Genomic DNA, 19,399 nt, shown 5'->3' on the forward strand with positions numbered 1-19,399 from the left:
AATCCTGTGGTGCATGGTTAAGACATCTCTGGATTACAGTCAGGACCCTTTCCAAAGGGGAAATTTCCAAAGGGGAAATCTGAACTACGTTGCATAGATAAGATATCTCCGGAAGAGGGAATGGGGCTGTGTGGCGCAGTTTGAGGTGTCTTGGCAAAAGGGGAGATTGAAACTTTGTTCATCAGTTCGAAGTACCTTAACAGGTAGAGCTAGACAGTGGTCCTGTCGTGTGAGAAGATCCATTTAGATCCGCTCTGACGGACAACAACAACAACAACAAAAAACTCCCTGAAACTTCCTAGCTCTTCCATCCAGATAACAAAATTCTCTGTTTTTACTGTTATTTCAATTTCTTATGTTCTATTTTTATTCTTCTTCTTTATGTAAAGCACTTTGAATTACCATTGTGTATGAAATGTGCTATTCAAATAAAATTGCCTTGCCTACTGCCGCAGCAGTGACCACTGATCTCGCAACACCCTTCAGACCAAAAAAACTTTATTCCCCACTGCCGCAGCAGTGATTTCAGCTTCCACTCTCAAAGCAGTTTCTGTAGGGACAGAAAAGTATCCCTTCACTCCCTCAGCTGTGATTTCTCTCTCTGTTCCTACAGGAGCATTTCATTTTCTCTTAAAGCTCCCACAGGAAATTCACCACACAAGCTGCCTTAGGGATTAAATCTAGTATGTTACGGTCTGTGCCGAGGCTTCGGAGCGCGTGTCGAGAAATTCTGGAAGCTTTCAGTGAAGCGCGTATCGAAGCTTGTATCGTTTTAGATCAGTGACGTCATTGATGACGTTCGAAGCCTCGCTTTTGCCTGACTGGTTCGAATGGTTCGACTGGATGCGGTGCAAATCTTGGCGCGATATTTTGAAAGATATACAGTATAATCCCATGAGATCACCACAGATTGTGTAGTTTTAGAATAATAATATCGCCCCTCCTGCATATAATGACCAAAGTATTTATTACACACATTTAATAGCCCCATTAATTTAAAGCCAATACGTTTATTACACAGTTCTGTTATACAATCATTATGTACAACCAGAAAATACACATTATATTCAAATAAATATATTAGTCTATGTGTAAATTGATTTTTTTCTTCACTGTTATTTCTAAGCCTTAACTGGCACAAAAAGTGTATCACAGATCACATCAGGTCATCTGTAATGTATCTGCTTGTTTTACACTGTTTGACCACCAGGTGGTATTGTGAGCACATGAAGCCTCGAGAAATGAACCCTTTTGTGAACCACTTGGCTGAAAAGCTTCAATGCTTCATGAGGCTTCATCTCGCCATCACTAATTAAATCCTTTAAGCCCTCTGTATTTATATTGTTGAACTACTCTTAGTTGACTGCTCAGGTTGCTGTCCTTGTAAATATATTTTTTTGTGGATTTAACTCAGAGCTCGAGCCAAGCCTCGTTTGACGACAGCAAGTCAAGTTTGTTTTACCATATGATGTTTTATTAACAAAATTCAGGAGGAGCAAGATCAGATAATTAACCTAATTAGCACAAGTGGAGAGCATTCAGTTAAATCAACTCAGTCAATGTCAAAAGGTATAAATTCAGCAGACTGACTTCTGTTCATCTGAGAGTTTATCAGCATCCCTCCTCCACACCATCTCCTCACTTATAGTTCTATCTACTTTTACCACACCGGGGGAAAACTCTGGGTTTGGGCCAAAATTCTGAGCTTGGAGCCCTCTCCCCAGACAGCACGCCAAATATGCATAACTTTAAGCATTCTTGTTGCTTCATAACATTAAAGTTGAACCACTGTACTCTCATGTCAAAAATAACTTAATATGTGTTCCAAAGATGAACGAAGTTCTTATGGGTGTGGAATGTGAGGGTGAGAAATAAATGACAGAATTTAAAATTTTTGGTAAACTGACCCTTTAAGCAGATTCTTAAAAACGACTGATTGGCCATTGTGTTCACATGCTCATCAGATATGTCTGTGATTGGCTACAATGATCAGTGCTAGACATCTTTGATGCTCTTCACCAAGCGCTTACACAGATACTCACAGGAGCGTTTGAAAAAGGGCGTCTATCAGCAGATCCCTGATATGTCCACTGACAGACACCTGCTTTCAAACACTTCCATGTGTATCTATGTAAGCAGCTAAGCCCTACAATTTAATAATAATAATAATAATAATAAATATAGCTGCAAGCAGCAATTACGGGGCCAAGCACAAAAACGGCACAAGAAGCAAGCCAACACGACTGGGAGCATCAGGCTAACTGCAGCAGTGAACAATTAAAGACCTATTAAGATCATTTTATGTGAAAGAGCTGAAAAATGATCAAAAATGAGGATTTACTGCTTCATCACTTTCGACCAATAGGTGGCGCTGTGTCCAAATTGTTGTGGTATGGTCAGAGTGAGGTGACAATGACACTTGCAAAGTTCGGTGTCAATATGTCAAAGCACTGAAGATTTATACAAAAACGGTTTGACATATCGACTTGAAATCCATAACTTTTTGTCGGCATCGTCTGAAGATGACACGGTTCAATTTTGGTGAAAATCGGAGCAACGGTCTAGGAGGAGTTCGAAAAAGTAGGTTTTTAAAGAAAAACAATATGGGGGAAAGGAAGTTTAGCTGACTATGGCAAATTTGATATCTATGTTCTCAGCATGACCCAAAGAATCTACTGAGACCAGTTTCATTTCAATTGGTGAATGCAGTCAAAAGTTATTAACATTTTTGTACATTTTGTTATAACTTTTGGCCACAAGGTGGTGCTGGTCTGAAACTTCTCAAGCACTTTCAGGGCATTGTCCTGATGACCCATACCGAGTTTCGTAACGATACACAAATGCATTCACAAAATACAGCATTTTAGCACAAATTTCAAAATGGCCGAAGAACAAAATGGCCCATATGAGAAAATTGGATGTCATTCGACTCGGCATGATGCCTCGAATCTAAAGAGACCAAATTTATGAATTTTTGTCAAACCCATTAGAAGTTAAAAGCAAAAATAGCCATTTTTCATATCTCCACTCCAGTAGGTGGCACTGCGCCGAAACACTGCATGATGCCTCAGGTCATGCTTGTGATGACATGTACCAAGTTTGGTCTAAATATGATAAAGCAGTGCAGAGATACAGCTTCAGGAGTGGGTTTTGCATCATGACTCAAATTCGTTGCTCCAGTATATGAAAACGATTTGACGTATCGACTTGAAATCCATAACTTTTTGTCAGCATGGTCTGACGATGATACGGTTCAATTTTGGTGACAATCGGAGCAACGGTCTAGGAGGAGTTCGAAAAAGTAGGTTTTTAAAGAAAAACAATATGGCGGACAGGACGTTCAGCTGACTATGGAAAATTTGATATCTATGTTCTCAGCATGACCCAAGGAATCCACTGTGACCAGTGACATTACAATAGGTGAATACAGTCAAAGGTTATTAGCATTTTTGTAACATTTTGTTTTAACTTTTGACCACAAGATGGCGCTGTGCTGAAACTTCTCAGTCTCCTTCAGGGCATTGTGCTGATGACCCATACCAAGTTTTGTAAAGATACGTTAATGCGTTCGTAAAATACAGCATTTTAGCACAAAATTCAAAATGGCCGACGGCCAAAATGGCGAATTGGGAAAATTGGATATCATTCGACTCGGCATGATTCCTCCGAATCCAACGAGACCAAATTTATGATTTTTGGACAAACCCATCAGAAGTTATAAGCAAAAATACCCATTTTTCATATCTCCGCACCAGTAGGTGGCGCTGCGCCGAAACACTGCATGGTACCTCAGGTCATGCTTGTGATGACATGTACCAAGTTTGGTCTGAATACGATAAAGCGTTGCGGAGATACAGCCTTACTTCTGTTTTCGCAAGCACTACGTACAATTCGTTCGTTAGTTTTTCGAAAACGGTTTGAGGAATCAACTTGAATTCCATAACTTTTTGTCAGCATGGTCTGAAGATGATCTGATTCAATTTTCATGAAAATCGGAGTAACGGCCTAGGAGGAGTTCGAAAAAGTAAGTTTTTCAGAAAATTCAAAATGGCGGAAAAATTTTCATGACGGAAAATGACGTCATATGGTGCGTTCGATTCGTCTTGAGCCAAGGAATAAGAGGAAAAAAGAATTGTGTTTCTAGCCCTTATGGTTCAAAAGTTATTAACATAAACATAAGTGCAACTTTGGACAGCTGGTGGCGCTAGAGGGATTGAGTTAGAGACTCCAAATTTGCTATGGACAAAGGTCAGACTGTCCTCTGACTGTGTGCCAAATTTCACAACTTTCCCGCCAGCGGTTCTATGGGCTGCCATAGACTTCAAGAGCGGAAGAAGAAGAAGAATAATAATAAGCGTACGGAACGCCAACAATAACAATAGGTGCCTAAGCACCTTCGGTGCTTGGCCCCTAATAATAAGCGTACGGAACGCCAACAATAACAATAGGTGCCTAAGCACCTTCGGTGCTTGGCCCCTAATAATAGTAATAAAAGAAAAGTTAAATATTACAAATAAAAATGGCTTCAAGAACGGCATCTTCTCTGGATCTAATTTTAATTCAGTCATTCTACAAATTAGCAGCACAAACAAAAAAACATAAGACATCAATACAGAATGAATTCACTTTCATGCAACTAATGCATTTATATTATAGGCAATGAGACAAGATAAACTCTTACCTACAGTGATGTCAACAGTGTTACTCCAAGGTGATATTACAGTGCCGTTATGGTAGGTGTAATTACAGCTGTAGCTGCCCTGATGTGAGACGCTTACATTGACAAGGTGGAAAGTCACATCAGAAACATGTTTCTGGGAGGATATTGATGATCCGTTTATAAAGAGGTGGAATTCAGCATCAGCATTGCATCTTGGTTTAGTTGTTGTGCATCTGAACTGAATGTTTTGTCCAGGAGAAACAACTGCACGAGAAACTGCATTTGTGGAGATCAGGGAAAGAGTGGGCTGCCACAGGTCACCTGCAAAAGAAATAGGCATCCATTTAAAATTACATGTTAAGATAAAAATCATTAAATACATGAAGCTTATTGTAATTTCTATTGCTCATTTCTACCTAACTCTGTCAAAATGCAAAAGACTTACCTGAACAAACAACAGCAGCATCTTTACCATGACCACAGTTGTAAGCTCCTAGTCCTCTGTGTGAACATTGTGTGAGGTTTCCTTCATCTCCCGAGCATCCAACACCATCCAGCCAGATAGATCCACTGCCTTGACCAAAGGCGGCACTTTTAGGTGCACTGATGGCTGAACCACACTCTAACTGTCTGCACACCACAGCAGCATCATTCATGTCCCAGTCATTATCACACACGGTTCCCCACTGGCCATTATGAAGGATCTCCACTCTTCCACAGCATGAATCAGACCCACTGACCAATCTTATGTCTGGTAAGATATAAAAATGTAAGTTATGTGATTAAAAACTATGTTGTAAGTATATGTATATTGTATGTGTTTGACATTGTTAGTAGCCAAGCTTTTTTTTTTTTTTAATAATTATTATTTGGGACTAAACACCATAGGTTTATGTTGTTTTCAATCACTATTGTACTCTTTTCATCACAAGCAAAACAGTAAATATACAATGGCATCTTGGATCTGAGGAAAGCATATATTTTTACCTTTTAAGCAGACGACACCTGCATCTTCGTTGTGACGACAGTTATGGTTTCCCAGAGGACTGTGTGAGCACTGTGTGAGGGACGATTCACTTCCTGAACATCTCACATAACTCAACCAGATCCGACCACTTCCCTGGCCAAAACGAGCGTTGGAGTGTGCTCTAGCAGCTGGTCCACATCCCAACTGTCTGCACACCACCTCAGCATCATTCATGTCCCAGCCATCATCACACACTGTCCCCCACTGGCCATCATAAAGGATCTCAACTCTCCCAGAGCAGTCAGTATTACCATTCACCAGTCTGATACTGTATTCACCTGAAAAAATAATATAAATATATTATAAATCAACACACATCTAACAACATGCTAAAACATAAGTCATTCCATGTCTTTCCACGCTCATGGGCAAAGGAATTTCTCTCAAAGGCTTGCAGGTGAATCTGAGTTCACACAAAAAATAATCTTTTAGCAAACACCAATGCTAAATTTTACATATATTGTAATTATTTTTCACAGCTTATAATAATCAATTTAATGAGCCCATGTTTCTGGCATAAATTAATAGATAACTGTGTGATTTGTATATGTACAGTACATTTCTGAAATACATTACTTGTACACAGTGACCTCTGATAAGAGACCACACTAAATTGTAATGTAGATACATGAATGTCATGAAATTCAATATTTTCTTTGAAACAATACATACTGAAAGTTCTATACAAATAAATGTGCATTGAATTTTACTACCATTTTACTACCACAGCAGGTATTTTGGCCTGTGCTCTTGCAACCGCTTTCAGATCGATCTTTATTCCCCAGCTCGTACAAAACGCTGCTGCCAGGATTCTGAGCAGAGCCCGAAAATATGAACACATCACACCAGTCCTCAGGTCCTTGCACTGGCTTCCAGTTGCATTTAGAATTGATTTTAAAGTACTGTTACTTGTTTATAAATCACTCAATGGCCTAGGACCTCAATACATTGCAGATATGCTCATAGAATATAAACCAGATCACTCAGATCATCAGGATCAAGTCACTTATTAATACCCAGGGTTCACTCGAAGCAGGGAGAGTCTGCTTTTGGCTGTTACACCAGCCGCAGCTGGAACCAGCGACTTTTAATGCATCTTAAATATTGCTGTCTGGTTTAAAGAGCTGGGAGAATTAGGAAGAAAGCATTTGTGATTAGGTTAAAATTTGGTAAATTTGGATAAGGGGACAAACCATGGGGAAATTAGAGCTGTGGTGCATGGTTAAGACATCTCTCGATTACAGTCAGGACACTTTCCAAAGGGGAAATTTGAACTGCGTTGCATAGATAAGATATCTCCGGAAGAGGGAATGGGGCTGTGTGGCGCAGTTTGAGGTGTCTTGGCAAAAGGGGAGATTGAAACTTTGTTCAACAGTTCGAAGTACCTTAACAGGTAGAGCTAGACAGTGGTCCTGTCGTGTGAGAAGATCCAGTTAGATCCGCTCTGAGGGATATATCCATTTAGATCCACTCTGACGGACAACAACAACAAAAAACTCCCTGAAACTTCCTAGCTCTTCCATCCAGATAACAAAATTCTCTGTTTTTCTAAGAAATTTCTATTTCTTATGTTCTATTTTTATTCTTCTTCTTTATGTAAAGCACTTTGAATTACCATTGTGTATGAAATGTGCTATTCAAATAAAATTGCCTTGCCTACTGCCGCAGCAGTGACCACTGATCTCGCAACACCCTTCAGACCAAAAAACGTCTAGGTTACTATTGTAACCCCTGTTCCCAGAAGGAGGGAACGGAGACGTTACGTCGGTACTGACGTAATGGGGTCTTGCCTGGGAGCCCAATCACCTCCAAGGGTACAAAACAAGCCAATGGGAATTGGCCTGTGAGATTTACATGCCGGGCCCCTATCCCGGCATCTGGGTATAAATAGAGCCGGCATACTCACCTTCATTCATATTTTTGCTGAGGAGCCGAGATAGGTATCTGGCCGCTCAGCGGTGACTCAGAGCTATGGCAGGGGAACGTAACATCTCCGTTCCGTCCTTCTGGGAACGGGTTTACAATAGTAACCTAGACGTTCCCATTCAGTCAGTCACGTTCGACGTTACGCCGATACTGACGTAATGGGGTCCCGTGGAAAGCGCCATAGCAACTGAACCACGTAACGAGTGTTAGGGAGGCAGATGCTGGCAGGCCGTAGCGTGCCAAATGCAAGTGCGGCCAATACTCGCAACCCTCCAACGCCCAGAGTAAGCCCAGGAATGTCTTCCATACCAGTGGGATGGAGAGGACAGGGCATTACAATGGAACGGTCGAAGCTGCTGTTCCTTACCCACGGGGAAGAGAGCTTCGGAACTCAATTCCCTCGTTTTTTTAGCAAAGACCAAAACGCCAGGAAAGCGTTCCCCGAGGAGGGGAAAGCTACGGAGACCACACCCTGCCCGAAGGGAGGTAATGTGTGGAAGACACATATGGACTGGTCTGAGAACAGTAACGCATATGGAAGATCTCTGATGAAGGTCCTACCTTCCGGGAGGAACATACTAACAATCAGAGACAGGGCAAAACGAAGCCGCCCAGGGAAAGACACGGGTTTACCATCAGGGAAACCGTACCGTGGACAGACACATATGGGATTACCCGAGGGGAATCACAGCATATGGGCATCTAGCCCAGTACCCCAGTACAAGGGCAGACCAATTGGGCATACACACAAGTACTGGACCTAGCGCCGGATGCCTCCGCCGCGTCTGGCTTCCGCAGGATGCAGGAGGAACTCCACAGGGTTCACCGTTACGGGGAACTGAACTGAGGAGCGGGAAAAGTGCTCGCATTCCCTCTCCCGAGGGAAATGACACAGCAAGCGAACACACATGGCTATCTACGAGTAGACAGCACACGGGTGGGACACGCAAGGGGGCACGGCTTGCCTTGCGATTGGTACGTCAAGGCGATGGCATCCACTATCCAGTGGATATCCACTATCCACTAAACAGATGTCTCTGTTTGGAGACAGCCTTCCCCTTCTGCTGACCTCCAAAACAGATAAAGAGCTGCTCAGAGCTTCAAAAGCTCGGCATGCGGTCCACTTAAACGAGCAGGGCACGAACGGGACACAGCAACGCAAGGGCTGGGTCTGCCTCCTCCGGGGGCAGTGCTTGCAAGTTCACCACCTGATCCCTGAAGGGAGTGGTGGGAACTTTGGGCACATATCCAGGCCGGGGTCTCAGGATAACATGAGAGTAGTCCGGCCCGAAATCCAGGCACAAATCACTGACCGAAAATGCCTGTAGGTCCCCAAACCTCTTGAAGGAGGCGAGCGCTGTCTTGAGAGACAGATGTTTCAGCTCAGCTGACTCAAGGGGCTCGAAGGGAGCTCTCCGAAGGCCCGAAAGGGCGACGGAGAGATCCCAGGAGGGAATGAGGCGAGGCCTAGGGGGATTTAACCTCCTGGCGCCTCTGAGGAACCTAATGATCAGGTCGTGCTTTCCTAGTGACTTGCCATTGAGCACATCATGATGCGCTGCGATGGCGGCCACATAGACCTTCAGGGTGGAAGGGGACAGCCTCCGTTCCAAACCCTCTTGAAGGAAGAAAAGCACAACACCGACCGGGCATTTCCGGGGGTCTTCCCGGTGGGAAGAACACCACTCAATGAACAGACTCAACTTCATGGCATAAGTGCGCCTCGTAGAGGGGGCTCTGGCCGAAGTGATGGTGTCGACTACCGCAGACGGTAGGCCACTCAAGTCTGCCGCGTCCCGTCCAGGAACCACACGTGGAGGTTCCACAGATCGGGACGCGGGTGCCATAGGGTGCCCTGCCCCAGAGAAAGGAGGTCCTTCCTCAGGGGGATGCGCCAGGGATGGGCTGTCGCGAGGAGCATGAGTTCTGGGAACCAGGTCCGGTTGGGCCAGTACGGTGCAACTAGCAAGACCTGCTCCTCGTCCTTCCTGACCTTGCACAGTGTCTGTGCAAGGAGGCTCACTGGGGGAAACACATATTTGCGTAGGCCCCGGGGCCAGCTGTGTGCCAGTGCATCCGTGCCGAGGATCCCCTCGGTCAGCGAATAAAACAACTGGCAATGGGCGGATTCCTGAGAAGCGAACAGATCCACCTGCGCTTCCCCGAATCGGCTCCATATCAGCTGGACCGCCCGGGGGTGGAGTCTCCATTCCCCCGGGAGCGTGAGCTGTTGTGAGAGCGCGTCAGCCGCATGATTGAGCTCGCCCAGGATGTAGGAGGCGCGCAGCGACCTGAGTCGGCGCTGACTCCACAGGAGGAGATGGCGGGCGAGTTGTGACATGCGACGGGAGTGTAGACCACCCTGGTGGTTGATGTACGCTACAGTCGATGTATTGTCCGTCCGGACCAGTACATGCTTGCCCTGCAGCAGCGGTCGAAACCGGCGCAGCGCAAGGAGTACTGCCAGCAACTCGAGGCAGTTGATATGCCAGTCGCGAACGCACGTGAGAATGCGTTTCAGCGTGAGCATCTTGAACGGGAGCTTGTGAAGGGCCCGATTCAAGACACGCAGATCCAGGATTGGTCGTAATCCCCCGCCTTTCTTGGGTACTATGAAGTAAGGGCTATAAAACCCAGACTTCATCTCGGCTGGAAGGACAGGCTCTATTGCGTCCATCGCCAAAAGAACCGAAATCTCGGCCCGCAGGACAGAGGCGTTGGGACCCATCACAGAGGTGAACAGAACGCCGCTGAACTTGGCGGGACGCCTGGCGAACTGAATCGCGTAGCCGAGTCTGATTGTCCGAATGAGCCAACGGGACAGGTTGGGAAGGCGTAGCCACGCCCCAAAGCACCGTACGAGTGGAACCATCCGGACAACAGAAGTACCCAAGGGGGGGCAGGATGGAACATTGTGGCCCAACCCGGGAGGCAGTGCGTCCCGAAGTTGAGGCTGTGAGTGGAATCCACTCACATGGCTCCGAGTGGGCAGGGTGACGTGGGGAGGCTCTGCGTCCCCGGAGCACCAAGACCCTGCCCCTGGCGAAGGAAGGAATGGCTGAGAGAGAGGGATCGGATGCCCGAAGAGGCCAGCCTGGGAGATGGGAGCGTCAAGAAAGCGAGCTTTGTCAGCGTCGTTCATCTCAGCCAGGTCCAACCAAAGATGCCATTCCTGGACCACCAGGGTGGACATTGTCTGACCCAGGGCGCGCGCCGTGACTTTTGTCGCCCGGAGGGCGAGGTCAGTCGCCGTACGCAGCTCTTGCAGCAGCCCTGGCTCAGAACTACCCTCTTGCAGCTCCTTAAGAGCTTTCGCCTGATGGACCAGCAAGATGGCCATGGCGTGCAGGGCGGAAGCTGCCTGTCCAGCGGCTGAGTAAGCCTTAGCAGTGAGAGCGGCCATGGTCTTATTCGCCTTGGATGGGAGATGCAGATGGTTCCTCCAGGTGGCCACGGACTGCGGGCACAAGTGCACCGCAATCAAACGTTCCACCTGTGGAATCTCGACGTACCCCTTGGCAGCCCCATCGAGGGTAGTGAGAGCGGAGGAGGCAGAAGAACGGTTTCTGTGAGGGGCCATCAACATCTTCTGGAGCTCCTCATGCACCTCCGGGAAGCAGGGCTGGACTGTGACAAAAAAATGGCCCTGGCATTTTTGCTCAGACCGGCCCACCACAATCGGTCGGACACCACCCACCAGTACACCATCCTTGCAGTCCCTGTAAATATGCATACCTACTGTTCCATTCCCCAAAGCCCCTACAAAGCTGAGTAGTAAGTGCAAGTGGACCAGTGTACTCACTCTCTCTTGACTGACTCCCTGGTGATCAAAAGTGGCAGTGGAGTAGGGCCCACACCAATGGACAGCAAAGATCAGAAATAAATTCTTATTTTAAGTCTTTAACTTTGCATTATAATCTTGATGGACAATGTGCTCCATGTTATAAAAGCTAGTTAACCCTTAGAACATGGATGTAAAATACTGATAATTCTATAAAGAATTTTTTTTTTTCATTTTTTTCAACGAAACAGACTATACTTTGGTTTAAAGAGCACAAACCCCTCTTTGAGTGTAAAACATTTACCTCTTATTGTTTAGATACTCCCCATTAAAAACAACGAAAAGGAAAACTATACTACCAAATTACTCGCAAAAAACGTCCTAATAAAATGATATACATGTTATTCACTTGCCATAAACAACCAAGTGTTCATACCAGAGTAATAGGGTACAAGAGCTACAAAACATAACTTTTTATAGCTGAAAAGTGAGATCTAGTAGACCATCATCACGACTAACGGCTATAAATAGACACCTATAGTCTCGTTGTGAAATAAACACATCATCAGTAATATTACATTAAAATAATAACCTGAATTTTTTTTTGAAAAATCAAATTGCATCATTTCAGGTTTTTCTAGTTAATGAGAAGGGGCGTTACTGCATAAGTGAACTCTGATAGCTACAAGGGCACACTGCTAGCTACAAAAAAACAGTGCAAAATAGCTTTTGCTGTGCTATTTGACTTTAGCTGACTGAGTGACCAGTGCAGTAGGTGACAGTCTGACTTTATAATAACGACGACGATTATGTTGTCTTATAGCCTAATATTCATTAATTTAGGTAAAGCATCATCATCGTCGTCGTCGCATCGTGAGTCCCTCGCTCCCTCCCTCCCTGTTAATCATGCTTACTGCTTCTATTATACTCTCCTGCTTACTCTGTCCCTCATTGGCTTCAATGTCAAACACCTGCTGCTCCTCTGCCTGACAGGTGTCTCCTCCATGTTCTTCTATGTTCTTGCACGTCGTCAGGTACTGTAAACGGAAGCTACTGTAACCGTACTAAACATGTCAGGAAATGTCACTAAATTTTTGCACGTTGAGGCATCAACCTCTAAATTTTTTTTATTTTTTTGCCCGCAACTTCTCCGCACCCCCCTTGCACTTGCGCTTTTGTTTCTCCATCATCCTAATACACAGATGTTTTGGCTCTGAGCTACTGCAGTGCATCTGACACACGAAACACAGGGGACGGGGTGGAGTCTGTTAAGAGATGTGATTGGGCCAGCCCAGTGTCATTATGGAAAATGAACCAATGGGCCGCTGTCCCTGCTTTATGGGCCGGTCGTTGGCCAAATTTATGTTTATTAAAAAAAAAAAAGTCATATCATATCGCGGCCCCACCCCCAAGTGCGTCGGCCCACCAGGCATTTGCCCGGTATGCCAGATTACCAGTCCAGGCCTGCCGGGAAGAAAGGCATTTGGCGGGACGCGGCTGTGAACCGCGCCCCGAACCCAGAAACCAATCATCCAACCGCGAGCACTCGGGACACGGTGGAGGGTTCCACACGAGACCGATGCTCGCGGCGGCCCGGGCAAGCATGGCCGCCAATTCAGAGTCCGCCTCAGACTGAGCGACCACCCCTGAGGGTGGAAGTTCGGAGTCATCGTCGTCCTCTGAATCAGCAAACCACACAGCGAGCGACATCTGATCCTCCTCCGGAGCGCCGAAAGTGACACGGGGCACCCCCGAGGAGGGCCCCGCAGCAACAGCCGGCAGCTCAATGGCACATGGCATTGCGGAGGAGTGGGAGGTTCGTGGGGGCGGACCCGACGAAGTGGCTCCCACTGTAATCCTCAGATCTCCTAGAGTACTAACCTGGCCAGCGGCCGCTACAGCAGCTGGCGCTGGGGTAGTAGCAGAGGGGACTCTGTTGAGGGAACTTGTCCTAAGCAATTAAAATTGCTGTTTGCTCTCTCAGTTCAGGAAATTCATTCTTGAAGAGGTGAAAGGATGATCAGCCGATCGGCTCCGAAGCAAAAGTATGAATGAAGGTGAGTATGCCGGCCCTATTTAGGCCCGGCATGTAAATCTCACAGGCCAATTCCCATTGGCTTGTTTTGTACCCTTGGAGGTTATTGGGCTCCCAGGCGAGACCCCATAACGTCAGTATCGACGTAACGTCGAACGTGACTGACTGAATGGGAAACTTTATTCCCTACTGCCGCAGTAGTATTTTCAGCCTCCACTCTCAAAGCAGTTTCTGTAGGGACAGAAAAGTATCCCTTCACTCCCTCAGCAGTGATTTCTCTCTGTTCCTACAGGAGCCTTTCGTTTTCTCTTAAAGTTCCCACAGGAAATTCACCACACAAGATGCCTTAGGGATTAAATCCTTTAAGTACTCTGTACTTGAACTACTCTTAGTTGACTGCTCAGGTTGCTGTCCTTGTAAATATCTTTTTTGTGGGTTTAACTCAGAGCTCGAGCCGAGCCTCGTTTGACGACAGCAAGCCAAGTTTGTTTTACCATATGATGTTTTATTAACAAAATTCAGGAGGAGCAAGATCAGATAATTAACCTAATTAGCACAGGTGGAGAGCATTCAGTTAATCAACTCAACCAATGTCAAAAGGTATAAATTCAGCAGACTGACTTCTGTTTATCTGAGAGTTTATCAGCATCCCTCCTCCACACGATCTCCTCACTTATAGTTCTATCTACTTTTACCACACCGGGGGAAAACTCTGGGTTTGGGCCAAAATTCTGAGCTTGGAGCCCTCTCCCCAGACAGCACGCCAAATATGCATAACTTTAAGCATTCTTGTTGCTTCATAACATTAAAGTTGAACCACTGTACTCACATGAACTGTTTTAAATATGTCAAAAATATCTTAATTTGTGTTCCAAAGATGAACGAAGTTTTTATGAATGACATGAGGGTAAGAAATAAATTACAGAATTTAAAATTTTGAGTAAACTAACCCTTTAAGCAGATTCTTAAAAACCACTGATTGGCCATTGTGTTCACATGCTCATCAGATATGTCTGTGATTGGCTACAATGATCAGCGCTAGACATCTCTGATGCTCTTCACCAAGTGCTTACACAGATACTCACAGGAGCGTTTGAAAAAGGGCGTCTATCAGCAGATCCCTGATATGTCCACTGACAGACACCTGCTTTCAAACACTTCCATGTCTATCTATGTAAGCAGCTAAGCCCTACAATTAATAATAATAATAATAATAATAATAGTAATAAAAGAATAGTTAAATACTACAAACAAAAATGGCTTCAAGAACGGCATCTTCTCTGGATCTAATTTTAATTCAGTCATTCTACAAATTAGCAGCACATACAAAAAAACATAAGACATCAATACAGAATGAATTCACTTTCATGCAACTAATGCATTTATATTATGTAGGCAATGAGACAAGATAAACTCTTACCTACAGTGATGTCAACAGTGTTACTCCAAGGTGATATTACAGCGCCGTTATGGTAGGAGTAATAACAGCTGTAGCTGCCCTGATGTGAGACGCTTACATTGACAAGGTGGAAAGTCACATCAGAAACATGTTTCTGGGAGGATATTGATGATCCGTTTATGAAGAGGTGGAATTCAGCATCAGCATTGCATCTTGGTTCAGGTGTTGTGCATCTGAACTGAATGTTTTGTCCAGGAGAAACAACTGCACGAGAAACAACTGCACGAGAAACTGCATTTGTGGAGATCAGGAAAAGAGTGGGTCTCTGCAGGTCACCTGCTACAGAAATAGGCATCCATTTAAAATTATATGTTAAGATAAAAATCATTAAATACATTAAGCTTATTGTAATTTCTATTGCTCATTTCTACCTAACTCTGTCAAAATGCAAAAGACTTACCTGAACAAACAACAGCAGCATCTTTACCATGACCACAGTTGTGAGCTCCTAGTCCTCTGTGTGAACATTGTGTGAGGTTTCCTTCACCTCCCGAGCATCCAACACCATCCAGCCAGATCGATCCACTGCCTTGACCAAAGGCGGCACTTTTAGGTGCACTGATGGCTGAACCACACTCTAACTGTCTGCACACCACAGCAGCATCATTCACGTCCCAGTCATTATCACACACGGTTCCCCACTGGCCATTATGAAGGATCTCCACTCTTCCACAGCATGAATCAGACCCACTGACCAATCTTATGTCTGGTAAGATATAAAAATGTAAGTAATGTTATTAAAAACTATGTTGTAAGTATATGTATATTGTATGTGTTTGACATTGTTAGTAGCCAAACACCAAATGTGCATAGCTCCTCTGCTTTTTTTTCTTTTTGCTTTTTTTCAAAACGTAATGTCAGATTCACATTCTCTATATTGTATGTGTTGAAATTGTTAGTAGCCAAGCTTTTTTTTTTTTTTTTTTAATTATTATTTGGGACTAAACACCATAGGTTTATGTTGTTTTCAATCACTATTGTACCCTTTTCATCACAAGCAAAACATCAAATATACAATGGTATCTTGGATCTGGGGAAAGCATATATTTTTACCTTTTAAGCAGACGACACCTGCATCATCTTTGTGACCACAGTTATGGTTTCCCAAAGGACTGTGTGAGCACTGTGTGAGGGACGATTCACTTCCTGAACATCTCACATTACTCAACCAGATCCGACCACTTCCCTGGCCAAAACGAGCGTTGGAGTGTGCTCTAGCAGCTGGTCCACATCCCAACTGTCTGCACACCACCTCAGCATCATTCATGTCCCAGCCATCATCACACACTGTCCCCCACTGGTCATCATAAAGGATCTCAACTCTCCCAGAGCAGTCAGTATTACCATTCACCAGTCTGATACTGTATTCACCTGAAAAAATAAAATAAATATATTATAAATAAACACACATCTAACAACATGCTAAAACATAAGTCATTCCATGTCTTTCCACGCTCATGGGCAAAGGAATTTCTCTCAAAGGCTTGCAGTTGAGTCTGAGTCCACACAAAAAATAATCTTTTAGCAAACACCAATGCTAAATTTTACATATATTGTAATTATTTTTCACAGCTTATAATAATCAATTTAATGAGCCCATGTTTCTGGCATAAATTAATACATCTTTAGATAACTGTGTGATTTGTATATGTACAGTACATTTCTGAAATACATTACTTGTACACAGTGACCTCTGATAACAGACCACACTAAATTGTAATGTAGATACATGAATGTCATGAAATTCAATATTTTCTTTGAAACAATAGGCAAGGCAAGGCAAGGCAATTTTATTTGTATAGCACATTTCATACACAATGGTAATTCAAAGTGCTTTACATAAAAAGAATAATAAAAATAGAACATAAGGAATAGAAATAACAGTAAAAACAGAGAATTTTGCTATCTGGATGGAAGAGCTAGGAAGTCTCAGGGAGTTTGTTGTTGTTGTTGTTGTTGTTGTCGTCCATCAGAGTTGGATCTAAACGGATCTATTCATCAGAGCAGATCAGAATGAATCTTCCTCATCCAACAGGACTGCTACCTGTTAAGGCACTTCAAACTGATAAACATAGTTTCAATCTCCCCTTTTGCCAAGACACCTCAAACTGCACCACACAGCCCTAATCCCCCTTCCGGAGATATCTTACCTATGGAACGCAGTTCAAATTTCCCCTTTGGAAATTTCCCCCTTTGGAAAGTGTCCTGACTGTAATCCAGAGATATCTTAACTATGCACTACAGCTTAAATTTCCCCATGGTTTGTCAAATTTACCAAATTTTAACCTAATCAATTTCTTCCTAATTCTCCCAGCTCTTTCAACCAGACAGCAATAATGCATTAAAAGTCAGAATAACAAGATGATACATAAAATATATAAAATACATTAAAAATTAAATAAAAACAGGAAAAGGAATTAAAAGAATAAAAAGATAATATGTATAGAATAAAGTGCAAACAGTTCGGACATAGCACAGTGCTCAATCAGCAAATGCATAGATAAAAAGATGTGTTTTGAGTCTGGATTTGAATGTGGCTACTGTTGGAGCACACCTGATCTCTTCAGGAAGCTGGTTCCAGCTGCAGCTGGCATAACAGCTAAAAGCAGACTCTCCTTGCTTTGAGTGAACCCTGGGTATTTCCAAATGACTTGATCCTGATGATCTGAGTGATCTGTTAGGTTTATATTCTATGAGCATATCTGCAATGTATTGAGGTCCTAGGCCATTGAGTGATTTATAAACAAGTAACAGTACTTTAAAATCAATTCTAAATGCAACTGGAAGCCAGTGCAAGGACCTGAGGACTGGAGTGATGTGTTCATGTTTTCGGGTTCTGCTCAGAATCCTGGCAGCAGCGTTCTGTACGTGCTGCAGCTGTCTTATGGTCTTTTTGGGAAGACCAGTGAGGAGCCCATTACAATAATCCACCCGGCTGGTGATGAAAGCATGAACAAGTTTCTCTAAGTCTTGACTGGAGACAAAGCATCTAATTCTTGCAATATTTTTGAGATGATAATACGCTGATTTAGTTATTGTCTTTACATGGCTACTGAAACTCAGGTCTGACTCCAAAATCACACCAAGATTCCTGACTTGATTTTTAGTTGTTTGACCCCTAGAGTGAAGGTACATATTCACTTTGAAAACTTCATCTTTGTTTCCAAACGCAATGACTTCAGTTTTGTCTTTGTTTAACTGAAGGAAGTTTAGACACATCCAATTTTTAATTTCATCAATGCACTGGCACAGGGAGTCAATGGGGCTGTAGTCGTTAGGTGATAGGGCTAGGTAAATCTGGGTGTCATCTGCATAGCTGTGATATGCAATTTGGTTCTTTCTCATTATTTGGCTCAGTGGCAGCATATATAGGTTGAACAGGAGGGGTGCGAGTATTGAACCTTGAGGGACTCCGCATATCATGGATGTCCACTCAGACTTATGGTCACCGATACTCACATAATAACCTCTCCCTTCTAAGTATGACCTGAACCATTTTAGGACCATCCCAGAAAGCCCAACCCAGTTTTCCAGCCTGTCAAGAAGAATGTTGTGATCGACAGTGTCAAACGCAGCACTGAGGTCGAGTAGAACCAGCACTGTTAATTTACCTGTATCTGTGTTAAGGCGAATATCATTTATTATCTTCATGAGTGCTGTCTCTGTGCTGTGATGCGGTCGGAAACCAGATTGAAAGTTATCAAAGTATCCATTCAAGCTTAAGAACTTGTTCAGCTGATTGAAAACAACTTTTTCAATGATCTTGCCTATGAAAGGAAGATTTGAGATTGGCCTGTAGTTGCTCAATATGGTGTTATCCAGATTGCTCTTTTTCAGGAGGGGCTTAACAACTGCAGTTTTCAGGGATTTTGGAAAAGTCCCAGAGAGAAGTGAGGCATTTACCACTTCTAGGAGATCTGCTTCTAAACAGTTTAACACTCTTTTGAAAAAAGATGTGGGAAGTGTGTCAAGGGCGCAGGTTGATGTTTTAAGGTGCTGTACTGTTTCTTCCAAAATTTTACCATCAATTGCTTCGAAATCAGACATAATAGCTACTTTCTGAGGTTGTGATATGATCTGTTTTACCCCAGTGCAGCTCAAGGATGTGCTGATCGCCTTTCTGATATTATTAATTTTCTCAGAGAAGAAGGAAGCAAACTCACAGCATTTGCTGTCTGAGAGCATTTCACTGGGAATCTGACTTGGGGGGTTTGTTAGTCTCTCTACTGTAGCAAAAAGAGTGCGGGTGTTGTTTAAGTTTCTGTTTATAATATTTGAGAAGAAGGTCTGTCTAGCTTTGCCTAATTCCACATTGAAAGCATGAAGAATATCTTTATAGATGTTATAATGGATTTCAAGTTTTGTCTTTCGCCACATGCGCTCAGCTTTTCTGCATTGTCTTTTCATATTTTGCACTGCTGTTGAGTTTCTCCATGGTGCTTTTTGTCTGCCACTTTTCTTCCTGACTTTCACAGGAGCAATGTTATCAATAACATTCTGTACTTTTGAGT

General features: G+C 43.7%; 1 protein-coding gene across 1 annotated transcript in view; it reads right to left on the bottom strand.

Moving 5' to 3' along the window:
* The window catches only part of LOC137005207 (scavenger receptor cysteine-rich type 1 protein M130-like), a 62,691-nt gene that overhangs the window by 14,923 nt on the left and 28,369 nt on the right, over positions 1 to 19,399 (bottom strand). Inside the window, exons 8-13 of the mRNA XM_067366022.1 lie at positions 15,942 to 16,259; positions 15,289 to 15,594; positions 14,850 to 15,164; positions 5,648 to 5,965; positions 5,106 to 5,411; positions 4,682 to 4,981 (exon numbers count right to left, since the gene is read on the bottom strand). Of these exons, the coding sequence (XP_067222123.1) occupies positions 4,682 to 4,981; positions 5,106 to 5,411; positions 5,648 to 5,965; positions 14,850 to 15,164; positions 15,289 to 15,594; positions 15,942 to 16,259 (1,863 nt within the window). The remainder of the gene's footprint in view (positions 1 to 4,681; positions 4,982 to 5,105; positions 5,412 to 5,647; positions 5,966 to 14,849; positions 15,165 to 15,288; positions 15,595 to 15,941; positions 16,260 to 19,399) is intronic.

The sequence above is a fragment of the Chanodichthys erythropterus genome, chromosome 17 (genome assembly GCF_024489055.1).
Source record: "Chanodichthys erythropterus isolate Z2021 chromosome 17, ASM2448905v1, whole genome shotgun sequence".
NCBI classification, from domain to species: Eukaryota; Metazoa; Chordata; class Actinopteri; order Cypriniformes; family Xenocyprididae; genus Chanodichthys; species Chanodichthys erythropterus.